General features: G+C 42.7%; 1 protein-coding gene across 1 annotated transcript in view; it reads left to right on the forward strand.

Moving 5' to 3' along the window:
- Positions 1 to 17,901, forward strand: part of myo10l1 (myosin X, like 1) — a 43,562-nt gene that overhangs the window by 20,577 nt on the left and 5,084 nt on the right. Inside the window, exons 4-35 of the mRNA XM_071921078.2 lie at positions 1,251 to 1,409; positions 4,051 to 4,238; positions 5,323 to 5,457; positions 6,158 to 6,282; positions 6,555 to 6,568; positions 6,700 to 6,784; positions 7,278 to 7,384; positions 8,147 to 8,276; positions 8,352 to 8,470; positions 8,654 to 8,800; positions 9,002 to 9,102; positions 9,285 to 9,351; positions 9,752 to 9,844; positions 9,965 to 10,033; positions 10,148 to 10,230; positions 10,663 to 10,771; positions 11,205 to 11,285; positions 11,394 to 11,518; positions 11,711 to 11,828; positions 12,008 to 12,114; positions 12,215 to 12,485; positions 12,834 to 13,079; positions 13,235 to 13,867; positions 14,143 to 14,266; positions 14,484 to 14,625; positions 15,338 to 15,442; positions 15,586 to 15,681; positions 15,794 to 15,887; positions 16,117 to 16,172; positions 16,720 to 16,862; positions 17,245 to 17,439; positions 17,728 to 17,885. Coding sequence (XP_071777179.1) covers positions 1,251 to 1,409; positions 4,051 to 4,238; positions 5,323 to 5,457; positions 6,158 to 6,282; positions 6,555 to 6,568; positions 6,700 to 6,784; positions 7,278 to 7,384; positions 8,147 to 8,276; positions 8,352 to 8,470; positions 8,654 to 8,800; positions 9,002 to 9,102; positions 9,285 to 9,351; positions 9,752 to 9,844; positions 9,965 to 10,033; positions 10,148 to 10,230; positions 10,663 to 10,771; positions 11,205 to 11,285; positions 11,394 to 11,518; positions 11,711 to 11,828; positions 12,008 to 12,114; positions 12,215 to 12,485; positions 12,834 to 13,079; positions 13,235 to 13,867; positions 14,143 to 14,266; positions 14,484 to 14,625; positions 15,338 to 15,442; positions 15,586 to 15,681; positions 15,794 to 15,887; positions 16,117 to 16,172; positions 16,720 to 16,862; positions 17,245 to 17,439; positions 17,728 to 17,885 — 4,425 coding nt within the window. The remainder of the gene's footprint in view (positions 1 to 1,250; positions 1,410 to 4,050; positions 4,239 to 5,322; positions 5,458 to 6,157; positions 6,283 to 6,554; positions 6,569 to 6,699; positions 6,785 to 7,277; positions 7,385 to 8,146; positions 8,277 to 8,351; positions 8,471 to 8,653; positions 8,801 to 9,001; positions 9,103 to 9,284; positions 9,352 to 9,751; positions 9,845 to 9,964; positions 10,034 to 10,147; positions 10,231 to 10,662; positions 10,772 to 11,204; positions 11,286 to 11,393; positions 11,519 to 11,710; positions 11,829 to 12,007; positions 12,115 to 12,214; positions 12,486 to 12,833; positions 13,080 to 13,234; positions 13,868 to 14,142; positions 14,267 to 14,483; positions 14,626 to 15,337; positions 15,443 to 15,585; positions 15,682 to 15,793; positions 15,888 to 16,116; positions 16,173 to 16,719; positions 16,863 to 17,244; positions 17,440 to 17,727; positions 17,886 to 17,901) is intronic.

Raw genomic sequence — 17,901 nt, forward strand, 5'->3', positions numbered from 1 at the left:
CATGGATGAGATGGGGGTCTGGGGGAGAGGGAGAGCCGTAAAGCTCTGTATTCCAGTCATGTGGATTTTCGTAATGTTGCATCACAATTAGCCTGTTACCGCTAAAAATGGAAAGCCAACGCAACGCTGGTATCCTTGTTTATCTGGTGTACAACACATCTGCATGCTGCTTCTCCTTCCTCTGAACAAGATACATTCATATATCTCCAGTGAGCACCATTAACAGCTTCACAGCATTGTGTTTGTGTGACACTGATAAGGACTGCAACCACCTTATAAATATTCTCCATATCTCTCTTTGAGTAATTATTCTATCTCAAAAGGAAGGTGTTTGACAGAAACAGTATTGTGATGCCTTTTTATGCCTTTGCACTTCAACACAACACCACATAATGTCGCACAATGCAATGTAACACAACATGTAACACAACATGTAACATAACACAGAAACACAATACAGTGTGATACAACAGAGCACCTTAAAACAACATAACACAATGAAACACTTAATGCAACAACGCAACGCAACGCAACGCAACGCAACGCAACGCAACGCATAACAAGACCATTTCAGTGTATATAATATATTACAGAAAAAAATGCATCCTAAAATACTTAAAAACTAATAAAACAGCTGTTTGAACCTTGCATTTTGTTGTTTGGTGTATTTTAGTGGAGATAGCAGCGCGGCTACAATGGAGTTTGATATAAAATATTTCATGCTGTCTAAAACATCACCGGTAAACGGCAGGTTTTGGTGCCAGTCCCTCCGAATCAAAGAGCAAGGGCTTCTTTCTCAGCTCACCATGTTGCACCATGTTTGACAATCCTCAATCAGACAGGAAGACATCCATTGTAGAAGAGGCAGAGATACCAATTTATCCAACAACAGTAGCCTCAATAGACCATAATGCAATGCAGCTACAAGACATGTTACATTTTGACGAACGGGGGCTTTTTCCCGACTGGAAAAACTTGCTCTCTTGCTCTTACTATCGATATCTCCATCGCTCTCTCCACCCACATGTACAACATTCAGGCACATTCTCTGGGGGTTGCTGAAAGTAATTCTGGGAAATGTAGGAAATCACTAGCTGAACTAGAGGTAGACGAGGCAGGTAGAGGGAAAGTGGGTACACACAAAATAACTCCTGAAATGCACTGAACATCACAAATTGATGATACATAACAGTGTAACAGAGTAACAGAGTTTTCCTGTAACACACCTGTATGTCTTGCTCTCTTTACAGGTGTTGTACCTGCAGCAGGCGGAGGTCACCAGGGAGCGGGTGTACGCCATGCACCAGTCCAGCATCAACGGGGTGGAGGACATGTCAGCGCTGGCCGAGCTGCACGAGGCCGCCATCATGCACAACCTGTACCAGCGCTACCATAAGGATAACATCTATGTAAGTGTGTGTGTGTGTGTTTGTGGATGTTTGTGTGTGTGTGTGTGTGTGTGTGTGCATGCATGGTAGAGAGAGAACCAGAAATGGGTAGAGGCAGAGAGAGAGCATTCACTCTGCTCTGCTCCAGTGGGGGATTTTGATGACGTCATCAATATTTGTCAAACAATATATCGGTCATGTGATGTGTGTGAGAGAGTGAGTTATGGCAGTTCACTGGCTATATTGATATCCACCTGACAAGCAAAATTTACGCAAACTTTTGTTTTCATCAGCTGGTTTCAGGCAAATAAAAAACACCATGAGAAAAATGGAGAGAGTCACTCAGTCTTTCAAGAATTGATTAGTATTCTGCAAGTTGTTATTGTTCTTACGTGTCAGTTAATGCTGGCCACATTTCATGCTTTTATCCAAAGACAAAAACGAAGAAAGGCACTTGGCAATATTCCAATACACCAACTAATGGCCTTACAATCATGATATCTAAACATGGGAACAACAGTGTGTATGACATGACTGTCATACATGACTGATATGACATGAATGAAATCGAAGGTTGATCATGCCAAGCCTACATCACTATTTATTCGACATTGCATTTCCATCACTATTAGCACATCATTTCTTCATTGACCAAAAAAACCCCATTGAGCTTAAAGTGAGCGGAAAACATTTTTGATATAGATGTTTCCACTCATCTTTTCTAATTCAATCAATATGATACATAATTTAGGCTATAGTATAATACTTGGATGGAAACCCAGCTACTGACAAGACTATCTGATAACGTCTCATACATACATATACTCTATGTCTGTGTGCGTGTGCGTTTGTAAGTGTGTGTGTGAATGCGTGTGACCGTATATTGATGTCTACCGTTGTTGCGCCCTCCCTCTCCTCTCTCCTCTTCCAGGAATCTCGCCATGCTTGAGGCTTTTAGTGGGAAACACAAATCATTTTATCAGACCCATCTACTATAAGAGGCTGTGTATTTACAAGAGGTAGAGTGGGTGATGAGAGAGAGAGGGAGAGAGAGAGGGAGAGAGAGAGAGATAGAGAGAGTCTTGTAAAGTCAGAATATTGTAGGTATGCAGTAAATCACCTGTTCAAACAGGAAAAACAAACTCCACTCCTTTTGGCATGCTCCCTACATCCAGGAGGCACACAGCAGGTGGAGAGAAACTGACTGACTGCTGCAGACACACAGACTCATAAAAACACAGTGAGGCAGGAAGAAATAGCAACAGAGTGACAGATAGAGAAAAACACAGTCCACACACATACATGGTGCTTTTTCTTTTACACACTGAACATATACAGTATATCTTATATGGCATCAAATCTCTCCTGCTGTCTTTCTCACACACTCAGACACATGCCTTAAGTGTATTATCATAACAAGTGAGATGAACGGCTATAGTGGATTGTCTGTGTGTGTCTGTGTGTAATGAATGGAAAGTCCACAGCCATAAAACTCCTTTGGCTTGAGGGTTACAGCTCACCCATGCTGACTCTACAAGGAGGCAATCTGTGTCTGCAGTTATATAATGGATATTCAAATGGATATTCACACAAAACAGGGCAAAAAGTGAGCTAAATCAGATTGCAGCACATGGGAATTTTCTGAAATGGCCAAAAAACTAGCGCTAAAGGATTGAAATTGGGCCTGTGACAGAATTATTCTCCAAGTCCCACAGCAGTGCTGATTTATATCTCAATGACCGAGACACCGGCAGCGCTCTCGAAGCAGATATCAAACCATGGTTAAAACGGTCGGGTCCGGTAGCGTTGGGGATGGAAGAGAGAGAGAGAGTTGAAGAGTCAGATGGTTGGAAAAGCCTGGAAACCTGAAAGCTTACCAGATAACAGACACAGGGGGCCGCTGGGTGTGACCTAATCTAGATGATGAAATATTGTCCATACACGGATTTCCCTTAAGCTGATCATAAGAATTTACCCTGTGTGGGGCAGCTTTCTGTGTCACTGTGTGTGTGTGTGTGTGCTCATGCATTGATGTGTATATGCATTCTTTCACACACTCCTATGTGTGTGTAGGATGCAAAATGCACAGAGAGCGTAATATGATATGATGGATGGCATGCTGACCTGATGTGTTTTTTCATTTCTAGAGCAGGAGGATGGAGAGCAAGGTCACTGTTACAGTACGAATAGTTCAAAATGGAAATCCTGCCTCCCTCCTCCATCTCCGCATTGATTCGACCGCAGCTTTCTAATAAAAATCTGACTTCTCACTCTTCACTCTTCCCCCGTTGTCATATCTCTCCCCTCCTGTTTTCCCTCAGCCTGAAATCCAGATTAACATTTACACAAGGCTGAGGCGCTTTAGTATTTTAATGTCCTGTATGTGTGGCCTTGTGTGGATTGGAGCGTGTGTGTGTGTGCCTGCTTTTAGTATGCTGTACGTGCGTGGGTGTATATGTGTCCATGCATTATGTGTGTACATGTGTGTTCAAGTTGATATGTGTGTTTGAGAGAAGAGCAAGAAAACAGCAACAAAAAAGAAATGAGAGAATATCAGAGAAAGTAAGAGAGAAAGAAAGAAAGAAAGAAAGAAACAAAGAAACAAAGAAAAACACAAAAAGATATACAGACTGATTCTGAAATCTTGCTCTGCTGTTTTCAGACTAACATCGGCAGCATCCTCGCGGCCGTCAACCCCTATAAGCAGATCTCAGGTCTGTATGACCCGGAGAGGGTGGACCTGTACTCCAAGCATCACCTAGGGGAGCTCCCGCCACACATCTTCGCCGTGGCCAACGAATGCTACCGCTGCATCTGGAAACGCCACGACAGCCAGTGTGTCCTCATCAGGTGAGTTTCACTCTGGCCTGGTCATGGTTTAATACAGTGGTTCTCAACTGGTTTTGTTTAGGACCCACATTTTACTTTGTCCATAAAGCACGGTTCCCAGTTTTTGCATTTGAGAAAAACAAAATAAGGCCTTAAAAAAGTTTTTGAAAATGAATGGATGGGCATGGAAGTACTTTTTATTAAAACATAGCACCCAAATTCATCAATACACTTCAGCTCTCTGGACCTCACTCTCTCCTAGGATCAACATTTCATATCCTGAGGAAAACCCTGTGATGGAGATTTGTGTTCATATAGCAGCAGCTTTAAAATGAATGATTTCACCAGGATTTCTGCTTCTCCTGATGCCGAAGTGCCCAAGTGTGTGCAGGAACACTGATAAAGTCACAGCCCATTATATCATATAATACATTGTTCCCTTATATGAGTTTAATAAATACCACATACAAAAATTGTTTTCTCTCTGAAAAACCACTATGTCTGAGTATGCAAATGGTCTTTCTCTTTCATCAGTTTGTACTTCTCCATCCTACGCAGATCAATCACTAGAAAGGAGTGAAGTAGAATATGCCAGTCTGAAATCTAATAAAAAGCAAAGGTTAAGATTGAAGGAAATAGAGGAGGGCTGCCAGGTTTCAGACCTATTGATTTCAGTGAATGATTGGGGAATGAATGAGCCTTGAGGAAGACTGAGGAAAGGTCAAAGCTCAAAGAAACAGCCCTGAATGGTCAGTTTGACGGGATGAAGAAGGGATAGAGGGTGAAAGGGGGGCGGCATTTATTTCCCAGTTTACCCACTGGGGTAAACTGCTCCAAGACTTCGAGCCAGCTGGTTTGGTCTGGTAGTAGAGTCAGCCATCATGCTTTCAATTATGTTCAAGCTTGATGTCACTTTGTAGCCTGATTGGGAGAGACACAATATCTCTGCAGCTATCAAACCTCAGTATCTATTAAACAACCAGACTAATTTGAGATAGGGGAATGTCAGAGAAGGTCACAATGTTTTTAATTAAATTGAATTGTGTGTGTGTGTGTGTGTGTGTGTGTGTGTGTGTGTGTGTGTGTGTGTGTGTGTGTGTTCCAGTGGAGAGTCAGGTGCAGGGAAGACAGAAAGCACTAAGCTGTTGCTCCAGTTCCTGTCTGTGATGAGCCAGAACTCAGCAGGGACACCTCCCTCGGAGAAGAGCACGCGTGTGGAGCAGGCCATCGTACAGAGCAGGTACACACACACACACACACACACACACACACACAAACACACGCACACACTTACATACATGAATAATTGCATACATGTAGCTGTTGTGTAGCTGTGTTGTTGTCATTGATTTGATATCCAAAAGGATCATTTTAGATTTGTTTTATCTATTTAGGTAGGCATGTATATACCATTGATTACATATGTATTGTATATGTATTACGTGTATATATGTATGTGTATGGCATTACATATACATATAGGGTGACACAGGTTAGAGATGCAGGCTTATAATTAGAAGTTCACCGGTTTGAATCTATGGACCAACCGGGATAAATCTGGGTGGGAAAACTGAAGGAGAAACACTATTACTGCCTCAGTGCCCTTGAGCAAGCCCAGCTATTCCAGCAGAGCAGATCAGTGGCCAGCAGAAAAAGACTGTGGTTATACTGGGCAGCTGCCAGTTATGGATGTGTGTAGCTGTGTGAATATGAAGCAGGGAATTGCTGCAAAAGAGCATGCTTCCTCTGCCAACTTCCCCTAGATAAATAAAGGTCAATACACAATGTGGCTATATGAGGATAAGGCACATGTATGGAGTGAATGGCCCCTGCAGCACAATGTGATCTCTATGCACCATTCTGCACTGCATGTACACACATCAACACACACAAACAGGAATTCACAAACTCACTTCACTTCACTCACTCATTCTTTGCAGCCCGATCATGGAGGCATTTGGTAATGCTAAGACTGTTTACAACAACAACTCCAGTCGCTTCGGGAAGTTCATCCAGCTTCACTTCTCGGAGAGCGGCAACATCCAGGGAGGCTGCGTCATTGACTGTATCCTTGTTCTTTATACAGAAAATAGATGTATTTGTATCAGGAATGTGCCAAAACAGACAATACAAAGTTTAAACAATCACCGGAAAGTATTTGAAAGTCAAATTACTCTACTATTATGTGGCAACTTACCTTACACAGTCTGAAATGCCATGATAGCACGCTGAGGATTGTTTATGACTATTTGACTCCGGCTTGATTTGTATGAATGTGAAGATCAATAACAGTGGAACGCAGAGATTGGATTATTTCCTTGACTCTGTCTCTTTCAGATTTACTGGAAAAGGTAATCATGTCTGGGGCTGCACTGCCTGCTCACGTCAAATTAAAATTTATTAAGAGTGATTTTTTTCTGTTCTGTATTGTGAAGCACATTGATATGTTAATTGTGATTTTGCTGCATCGATTTTGCTGTAGAACCGCGTCGTGCGACAAAACCCTGGAGAGCGGAACTATCACATCTTCTACGCTCTGCTGGCGGGAGCAACAAAGGAGCATAAAGGTACGGAAAGCTCTGTGAACATCTTCCTAATATTTTGGTAATGATTGTCATTTGTCCAGTAACACCAGAATCATCTAGAAACCCTATATTATATTTTCTATACATTGCAGACAGCAGAAAAACTCCCAACACCAGTTTTGCCACAGTCAACATTTCAGAAATTGAGAAAAACTGCTTGATTTTCTCACTGATGCCTATGAATTTTTTGGTGTTATACGATCCATTTACAATGTTTTAATGTGGATACAAAGTCATGAAATATGAAACACTACGCACAATGTAAGTCACAGCAAAAAAGGCAAAATTGGAGATATAAATAATCTGCAGCAAATAGATGATAACTCTAATCTACACAGATAATATTCTAATCTAACAAGAATGTCACCCTAATGTTTTTCCAGTCACAAATTTGCCAGACCATCTCCAAGTGGAAAGGGTGGTAGCTCGAGGTTTATCTCCCCATCACACTGACATTATGTGTTTCCTCGATCAGAGCTGTACTACCTGGACGACCCTCCTGAATCCTTCCACTACCTCAGCCAATCAGGATGTCTGAAGGACAAGAGCCTGAATGACAAAGAACTCTTCAACAGTGTCATGGTCAGTGTCATTGCATTTCCTCGGTTGGCTGTATTTTTATAACTGACCATGTCCAGTATTCATCAGATTGAAGTTTGTGGAAAAAGAAATCTCATTGGTTAATCTAAACCTCAATTAACTCCACCAAGGAGGTTGTTTTCTCCCTTGTTAGTTAGTTTGTCTGTCTGTCAGGCAGTAGGCTATCTCAGAAACGTATGAATGGATTTCCATGGTATTTGGTGGACAGATAGACCTTGGGCCAACGAACAATTGATTCGATTTTAGTGGTGATCAGGATCTGGGATTTCTGTCATTAGACGATTATTGTTTTTAAGCCATAACTATGAAACTAACAGAGACAGACTTGATTCCAAATCCTAAAGGCACATTTGCAGAGTCAAGAAATCAATTCAACTTAAAATTTAAGTGATAAGTTAGCTAACTTGTGCTCTGAAAAGATGTGGTTCTTTGGCTCTGCACCTTGAGGTTTAACTCAACCAATAAGATCATTTCTGCCTCCAAAGCAGCTCCACCTCTGAGAAATGTTTGTTAACTAAAACTCTAATCAGCATTCATCAAACCTCTTTGAGTTGGAGTGCTGATATAGGATCAGTGACCATATTCCCTATATTACCATCCTCGTCATTGAAATATCAAGGTTAAAACTGAATCTTAGTCGGCAGAAAATTTCGGCGCGTTGGTAATATGAGCGTTTCATTTGGGGAAATGTGGAGTGCTGTTGGTATCGCCTAATCTCTTTCCACTGTGCCTTTCTCTGTGCAGGAGGCACTGAAGGTGTTAGAGTTTACAGAGGAGGAGATCAGAGACATGTTTAAGCTGCTGTCAGGAGTCCTACAGCTGGGCAACGTCGAGTTCATGACCGCAGGAGGGGCACAGATCACCACCAAGCAAGGTCAGTGTGTAGATAGATAGATAGATAGATAGATGTGTGTAACTTCTCTACTAGTCTAACTCTCTCTCTTTCCAGTGGTCACTAATGCCAGTGAGCTGTTGGGCCTGGACTCCTTCCAGCTGTCTGAAGTCCTGACTCAGCGCTCCATAATCCTCAGAGGAGAGGAGATCTGTTCCCCACTCTCCATAGAGCAGGTAAGCAAGACACACACACACACACACACTGAGGCAAATACTCATGTACACATTTATACACATGCACATGCTCTTTCTCCCTTTCTCTCTCTCTTATTTCCCTCTCTGGATCGATCTCTATCTCTTCCCCACACACAAACATCCATCATAACCGTTCCTTGGGTTTCCTTCTCGTTGTCACAGGCCGTGGATTCCCGGGATTCTGTTGCCATGGCGTTGTATTCCCAGTGTTTCTCCTGGATCATCCTCAAGATCAATCAGAAGATCAAAGGGAAGGAAAACTTCAAATCCATCGGCATCCTTGACATCTTCGGCTTTGAGAACTTTGAGGTCAGAGCTCTGGGCTGTTATTTGCTTAATTGCTTTTTCATAATTAACTGGTGAATTTGCCCCTCAGCCACCCAACCTACCAACCCCCATGCGCGCACACACACACACACACACACACACACACACACACACACACACACGCCAGATACAGACCTGTACATCAGCTCTCTCTCATACCATATGTGTGTCTCCCCCCTGCAGGTGAATCGGTTCGAGCAATTTAACATCAACTACGCCAACGAGAAACTCCAGGAGTACTTCAACAAGCACATCTTCTCCCTGGAGCAGCTAGAGTACAACAGGTACACTCCTACAACACATGTAAACAAAGGCCAGAGATATACAGGCTGTATGTTTGCATCGGTGTCAGAGGATCCTTTTTTTTACCAAAGTTTGGTTGGGAGTGCACAGATGCTGCAGTGAAATAAAGATAGAGAAACACACTTATTTTCCATGTGTAATGTTTTGTGTTTACGCTCCACAGGGAAGGTGTCCAGTGGGATGCCATAGACTGGATGGACAATGCAGAGTGTCTTGATCTTATAGAGAAGGTAAGAAATTCCAATATCATAACATAAATAGCGGTTAGTGTTATAATGAAGAGAGGTAACTCAGCAAATGTTTCCAAGTCTATTGTCTGGAAGTCTGGAAGGGATTTTGAAATGTTGGCCCAGGATTTGCTCATGGCAAAAACAGATATATTCAGTTTAGCACGTTTGATTTAACTGCAGCACCAAGCTTAACTGTTTCAGAGTAAATCTTTTCTAAGTAACAGTTTCAACTTGGTTTAAATTGAAGGCTTATTCCTGGCCAGCTATGAGTTGGCTTGGTTGCCTGTCTTAGAAGCTTCCTGGGAATTAATAAATTTGACTGGGGGTTGTTTATATTATAATCAATTACATTGATTTGATTTAGCTGATGCTGTAATGTGATGATTGTCTCCTCTGTTAGAAACTGGGCATGTTGGCGCTAGTCAACGAGGAAAGCCGTTTCCCCAAAGGAACAGACTTTACTCTGCTGGAGAAGCTGCACAGCAGACACTCGGTGAGTTTATTTACACATTTACACACACATGCAGAAGACATTGCATGCATTGTTCACACTATGTGGAGCTGCTGTGCTGCTATTAAATGTATTGTGTGTGCTGTTTCCCCTTTGCTGCAGACAAACCCTTACTATGTAAAGCCCAGGCTTGCTGACCATCAGTTTGGTATCAAACACTATGCCGGGGAGGTGAGTTCTGCATATTTGTTTTCTTCATATCAGCATATCTATTAAGCTGCAGAGAAAGCAGGTTTATTTTGTGAAGCCTGGGGAATTCATGATGAGCCTGTCTCTGTCTGTCAGGTCCTGTATGATGTTAGAGGGATCCTGGAGAAGAACAGAGACACCTTCAGAGACGACATCCTAAACATGCTCAAGGACAGCAGGTCGGACACAGTCTCTCACACTCAATAATTGATAGATTGGTTGAATGAATAATTAATTGGGGTTTCAGCTATTCAATATTGTGTTCATTTACAGTGTATATTCAATATTAATGTGCTAAATTCAGTCATATGAAGAGATACAGTGGAGCTTAAACTTTTTACCCACATTACCCACATTTCTATTTGCAGTTTTTTGGAGTAGGTAAATCTTTATGATGTAAACTCATAGTACACATCATAGTTATGTGTGAATAGGATCTTTTAAGGAAAAAACATAAATCAGTGCTTTTCTGAAAACATACTTGATTTTTGTTCATTTTGGCAGCTTTTTGCCTTATGTTAATCACCAACTGCAGGTTTACTTTTTTTTTTTTTTTTACCACTACATCACTCATCATATGTATAATCCATCATGTTTCTGTTGCCTTCCAGACTGGACTTCATCTATGACTTGTTTGAGAAAGTGGGCAGCAGGAATAACGAGGAGACTCTGAAGATGGGAACAGCCAGACGCAAACCGACTGTCAGCTCCCAGTTCAGGGTAAGAGACACACACACTGTACATACATTAAGGTTTTTTACATTTACATTTCCATTTTAGGCATTTGGCTGACACTCTTATGCAGAGTGAATTGCAAAGAGTACAACAGAAGCTTTAATTCCTAGATGACCAATATTACAAGCAACTGATAAAAAAGAGTTCAAAGGTCAGAGCCACGGGGCGATGACAACAGATGTAACAAATATTGCTGTTTCCCTTCAATGATCATATATGATCGAAAGTGCTTGGTTAGATGTAAGAGCTGAGGAGAAAGGGATAAAGGTTTTTAATTTAACTATTTTCCCAGAGATTTACCTTTGGTCTATGCACCAATACAAGCAGCATTCAAAGGAGTTACTGTGATAATTTAGTTCAATATCATAGAGACGAAAAGGGTTAACAATTCCTCTTCTTTCTTCCTCTTTCTCCTCAGGACTCTCTCCACGCTCTCATGGCGACTCTGAGTGTATCAAACCCTTTCTTCATTCGCTGCATTAAGCCCAACATGCAGAAGGTTGGTCTGATTGAAATTCACATTAATAACTGTCTTAAAACATGATTGCGTATCTTCTCATAAAGTACTGGTTTATTGTAACAACAATCCTTCTTTTCTTGCCTGTAGAATCCAAATGTGTTTGACCCGGACGTGGTTCTGAACCAGCTGAGGTACTCTGGGATGTTGGAGACGGTCAAGATCCGCCGGGCTGGGTTTCCTGTCCGCAGGACTTTCAAAGACTTCTTCTCTCGGTAAGCATCTCTAACTCTCCATCTTTCTCTGTCTTTTTTGTTATGTGTATGTGTTTTTGTGTGCATTTGTGTCTTTGTGTATTTCTTTTTTGAGATATTGTATTTTGTTTTTCTTTTGTTATTATTACATTTTACCCAAGACCTCTCTCTTTTTTCTCTTGCACTCTGTCCCACTTCTTCTCTCCCTTCCAGGTATAAGATCATTCAGAAGGAAAAAGTGGCTGCAGCAGCCGATGATAAGAAGAGGAGTACAGACCTTCTGACCAAATATGACAAGACCAAGAAAGACTGGCAGTTAGGAAAGACCAAGGTAAGACTGTAGCAGCTTTTCAAGTCCATGTGACTCTTCTGCACCTTTTCGATTTGTAGAATACTTTTATGAATCGCCTTTGTGAACAGAACAGCAATTTTGTACACCACCTGTACATGCCAGGAGAGATTCATATGATGGACAACATTCGCTCTTGACCTCTGACCTTTCCCCTGTAGGTGTTTATGAAGGAGTCTCTGGAGCATCGTTTAGAGAAAGAAAGAGATGAAGTCCGTCGGCAAGCGGCCATGATAATCAGAGCCCACCTACTCACTTTTTCTGCCAAGTAAGAGCCTTTCAGAAACGGGATTCTCAGTGAGGTCAAGTGTCTGTATGCTTTTGACGTTTCTTAATTTCTGTCTTTATTTCACCTATTCTGTCCACAGGAAGCACTTCAAGCGCGTACGTACGAGCGTCGTCACCCTCCAGAAGCATTTCCGCAAACACATCCAGCGCAGACGGTTCGTAAAGCAGCGCAAGGCAGCGCTGGTGCTGCAGAAACACAGACGAGGTCAGGTGGCGCGCACCCGTGTTCGAAAACTCAGAGACGAGAAGAAGAAGAGGGAGGAAGACGAGAAGAAGAAGAAAGAGGAGGAAGAGAAGAAAAAGCAGGGCGAAGGGGAGCAGGAGGGAGCGAAAGAAGAAGGAGGAGCAGAGGCAGACAAATCCACAGAGGCAAGTGCTGCATCTTCAGTGTGGTTTCATAAAATAAAAGTTATACAAAGAACAAAAAAACACTGTGTGAAGACCAAAAAGGAATCAATACGAAATTAAAATTGATGCCTTTTTTGATCTTTTTTGCAAGTGATGAGATTTTTTTTCCTTTGCTTTTGCCATTATCCACCTATACACCCAGTTTTTTTTGTCTCACAAGTGACAGTGCAGCTCATTCTGCTCTCTCTGATTTACAGAATAAAGCAAATATATGTAAAATGAAAGCAGTGCTACTATTTTCGATAATATTTGATGCTCAATACGTCCCTTTTTCCCTCTCTGCCTTTCCAGGAGACCCGTCAGATGGAGGAGATCCTGCAGTTGGAGAGAGAGATTGAGCGCCTGCAGAAGAAGAGAGAGGACGGGGTCTCCCAGCTGTGCGAGTCTTCCAAACAGGAGCTCCAGCTGCGCCGGGACGCCGAGATCAAACGGATGAAGAAGGAGGCGTCCCGCAAGGCCACAGAACTCATCGACCTGCTGAACTTCGGAGGCCTGGATCCTGCACTGGGAGCAATGGAGGCTAAGCCCGCTGCAGAGGTGATTCAAGTCATAGCCTTTGCAAAATATGAAGAAATAGGCATGCAATACTACCTTAAATCAAAAGTAAAACATAGGCAACCCATTCTTTTGCATAAAATTCCAGGTCATACTTGGGCAAAACTTCCCTGACTAACCCATTTCATCCATTCTAGGTGAAACCTCAGGATGGGGCAGCCGCTGCCACAGCCGTACCCAAAGAAGAGGAGGTGGACGAGGGCTTCCACGCTGAGGAGGAGTGCATCCCTCTCCCGGACTTCCCCCCTCCCGCCGAGACGGACGCTCCTCTGGACCAGGACATCTTCGTTCACCTCCCCCCTCCCCCGCCTGCCTTTGCAGAGGGAACGGTGCCTTCCGGACCTCCTCTTCCGCCTCCCCTGCTCACCGATGGCGCCGCTGCTCCCGGCCTTCCTCCCCCTCCTTCTCTCCCTCCGCCTGGAGACGGCTCCGCTGTCCCTCCCCCACCTCCTCCACCTCCACCTCCACCTCCCCATCCCCCGGGAGATGGGACGGAGGCGGAGAAGAAAGAGGGAGCGAAGGCGGAGACAGGCAGGAAGGTGAGCATGGCGGAGAGCCTGGGAGACGGGGAGGAGCCTATCTACAGCATGCCGGCCGACACCGAATCGGACTACGACCAGGAGGAGGAGGAGGGGTCTGTCACCGCCGGAGACGACAGCTCCGTATCCGGGAGCAACCGCGGGAGCGCTGCCGTGGCGGACGAGGAGCACCCGAGGAAGTCGACCTGCACCAACGCCTCTGTAGAGTCCTACAGAGGCAGCTCTGACTCTGTGAGGACACACACTCACACGCATCCTCACACGCGTTCACGCAGATATGTATGCACATAGACAGTCATATAATTACTGTCATTCTCTATGAAAATTCATGGTATTTTATGACCTGATGATGTAATAAAATGATTATAGTTTCCTTTGTTTTAGTTCTGTTATGGCAAGGTATTGATGGTCTGAAATGCTGATGACAATATCTCTCTAACTATTTTATTGCATGATAGTGTAATTAAATAATAATAAAATGTCTTTTACTGTGTGTGATGTTCCAGTATGCAGACAGTGATGACGAGCATGACGGCTTGGTGGACACTGATGAAGAGGTGACTAACGGCAGAGTGAGCATACTCAATGGAAACGGACCGCCATACTTCCACAGCTACCTCTACATGAAGGGTGAGTTTATACATCATCAACACTTTTTAGTTGTTGTCTATATGAAGAAAAAATCCCTACCTGAAGTTTATCATTTATCAGTAGCTGTCATTTCACTTTTTTCAAAATACAACTATCTCATTTTGAAGTAAAAACAAATCTACCTGTTAAATTTTGCCAATAGGGCTTACTTGTAATGCATTTTTATCATTTTAATTTTGCTCCTCCTCTCCTCCAGCTGGTCTGATGATCCCATGGAGGAGGCGCTGGTGTGTGTTGAAGGACGAGACCTTCATGTGGTTCAGGTCCAAACAGGAGTCTCTCAAGTCTGGCTGGCTCTATAAGAAAGGAGGAGGCCTTTCCACTCTCTCACGCAGGTTGTTGTTGTTGTTACTGAGCGTAACCTGCATGCTAATTGATAATGAATAATAATTATGAAATGCTGTTCCATAACTCTGTTGGAAATGCTGTTCCATATGGCTGTCATGTGAAAACCTCGCAATTCCAATTTAGGTGATTTCAACTGAAAGATTAAAGGAGGGTTGAGAAAATCCTACACACATTGGGCTTTTAAATCCTTTCAAAACTCATTGAATAAACTCAAAAATGCTTGGCCATCAAGCTAAAAACCAGACAAACAAAAGTTTACATTTTGGAGGTTTTCATCTGATGATATGGAATAGTGACTGTTTACTGGGATGCCTGTAATTACCAGTTGAAATGGTGGATACATGGTGGTTTGGTTGTAAAGAAGCCCTTCCTATAGCTGGAAGGGCGCAGGTTCGATCCCCGGAACAGCCAATGTCTTCATCCCTCTTGAAATATTCGTGAGCAAGACATGAGCCCCTGTATGCTGCTTTTGGATGATACTGCGCTTTGAAACCTCTGGTAAAATACATACATGTGTATCTCAGAGGTAGGCCTATATAAAGAAGGTAATTCCTTAATACAGTTTGTAATGCGGGAATAGAGCGGTCTAAATTCCTAAAATCAATGTGTGAATGTGTTTATAGAGTCCAAAAAACCCTTTATAATGCTACATTGGATTATCTTGACCTTTGTTTTCATAATGTCTCATCCCCCACGCCCCAGAAACTGGAAGATGCGCTGGTTCGTACTGAGGGACAGCAAGCTGATGTACTTTGAGAACGACAGCGAGGAGAAGCTGAAAGGAACCATTGACATCCGGGCCGCCAAGTAAGATTCACCGCTCCAGGCCCAGAACACACACACACACACACACACACACACACACACACACAATCCCTTAGTCACTGTGTCTCTGCTTTCTAGTCAGTAGCTGCATTTCTCAGACATATACACTGTTTGTGTATTTACAGAGAGATAGTGGATAATCACGAAAAGGAGAACGCTCTGAACATTGTGACAGACGAGAGGACCTATCAGGTGTTTGCCGAGTCGCCAGAGGATGCAAGGTGTGGAGGAAACAGAGAATAAAAACTATTTTCTATTTGAACCTGAGTAGAATCATATATTCAAACTTGTGCTGTTCTTATTCCACACCTCTCTCTCTCTCTCTCTGTCTAGTGGCTGGTTCAATGTGCTCAGTAAGGTGCGTGTGTGTACTCCTGAGCAGCTGCTGGAGATGTCCCATGAACAGGCCAACCCAAAGAACGCTGTGGTCAGTCTCTCAACACATGCCACAAATAACTTATGAGTTATAGTTATTTCTCTGTTATTATACAGTAATTACATTTCTAGATCACACACAGTATGCATGTAGAAATGTCCTGTCCTCTAGCTGCTGCATGGCATAGTAAGAAGACGTATTTATTTATTAACTTACTATATTAACTTACTATATAGTGCATATGTTTGATTGTTTTTTTTCTCCTCCCCTCCTCCTTTAGGGTACTCTTGATGTGGGCCTGATTGACTCTGTATGTGCATCAGACAACCCTGATCGGTAAGTTTGATCACTCATCAAAAAGAGGGCTAGAGGACGATCTGCAATATCTAGCAATCACAAAAGGAAAAGTAACACTGCTAAAAACAGCTATTGGTGATGTACCTTGTATTTCTGGGTCCATTTTAGTGTTTGGTGGTGTATTTTATTACACAATATGATAGCAGAAATTCTGATAAAAAATATGATATCACAGAATATGATAGCAGAAAATATGATAAAAAATATATCACAGAAAATGATAGCAGAAAATATGATAAAAAAATATGATATCACGGAATATGATATCAGAAACTTTTTCAACAACATCAATGGTAAATGTCAGGTTTTGCTGTCAGTCCGTCAGAATCAAAGAGCAAAGGCTTCTTTCTAGACTCACCATGCTGAACCGATGTTCAACAATCATACATCTTAGAAGAGGCAGAGATACTAATTTATCCACCGACCGCACTAGACCAGAATGCATCACAAATTGATGATATCTAACAGTGTGGGAGTATCCAAGGGTGGATTTTACCTTTAAATGCCTGTCACTTTCCCTCTGTAGGCCCAACTCTTTTGTGATCATTACGGCCAACCGTGTGATCCACTGCAACACCGACACGCCAGAGGAGATGCATCACTGGATCAGTCTGCTGCAGAAACCCAAAGGAGACGCCAAGATAGACGGGCAGGAGTTCCTGGTCAGGGGTGAGAACCGGGTTTCTGGGATGTTGATAAGCCTGCACATGCACTTCTGTGAATTTATAGGGATTATATGTAAATTAGGCAACATAGTCTCAGGTATATAGATGATGAATTCTGGTATAACATCTCAAATAAAGTTGGGAGCGTAAAAGACATTGACAGTCTAAGGTTTACAGCATATATGGCATACATGGCATTTACAATATCAACAAAAAAGTGGACAATTTAGGGTTAAATGTGTGTAGAAATGTGCATGTTTATATAAGAATTTTCAAAACAATTTTTTAGTCCATTTCCTGGTCTGTAAAAAGAAAAAAAAATACATTCTTCCTCCTCGCTCCTCCTCTTTCTCTCCCTTCTCTCTTTCTCTCTCGTTCTTCCTCAGGCTGGCTCCAGAAGGAGATGAAGACGAACGCCAAGAGCACCTCTCTAAAGCTGAAGAAGCGCTGGTTTGTTCTGACCCACAACTCCCTGGATTACTACAAGAGCTCAGAGCGCAACTCCTCCAAGATGGGAACCCTGGTCCTCAACTCCCTCTGCTCCGTCATTCAGCCGGATGAACGGGTGCACAGAGAGACAGGTGAGAAAGAGGAGAAAGCGAGGGAAAAGATAGAGAGGGTAGGTTTAATCAGGGATTAGACATAAGAGGATAGGGAGTATATGTCGAGAGAGGATTCTAATTTTACTGTTACAGACATGAAAAGTGTGAGTAATTGAATTAAATTGAAAGAAAATTGCTATCCCCTTTTTATAAAACTTAATTTATCTCCTCAGCTGAAAGGAAGAGGCTTCCTTTCTGCCTCCTTTAATTAAAAAGTGAGGCTTTTTAATTATTTAAATGCATAATGCATGTGTCCTGTTTTTGTAGGCTACTGGAACATCATAGTGCACGGCAGGAAGCATTCCTACCGCCTCTACACCAAGATGCTGAATGAGGCCATGAGGTGGACAGCCGCCATACAGGGAGTCATAGACAGCAAGACGCCCATAGAAACCCCCACTCTGCAGCTCATCAGAGACATCAAGGTAAAACACACTCACA

This window comes from Centroberyx gerrardi, chromosome 17, assembly GCF_048128805.1.
Source record: "Centroberyx gerrardi isolate f3 chromosome 17, fCenGer3.hap1.cur.20231027, whole genome shotgun sequence".
NCBI classification, from domain to species: domain Eukaryota; kingdom Metazoa; phylum Chordata; class Actinopteri; order Beryciformes; family Berycidae; genus Centroberyx; species Centroberyx gerrardi.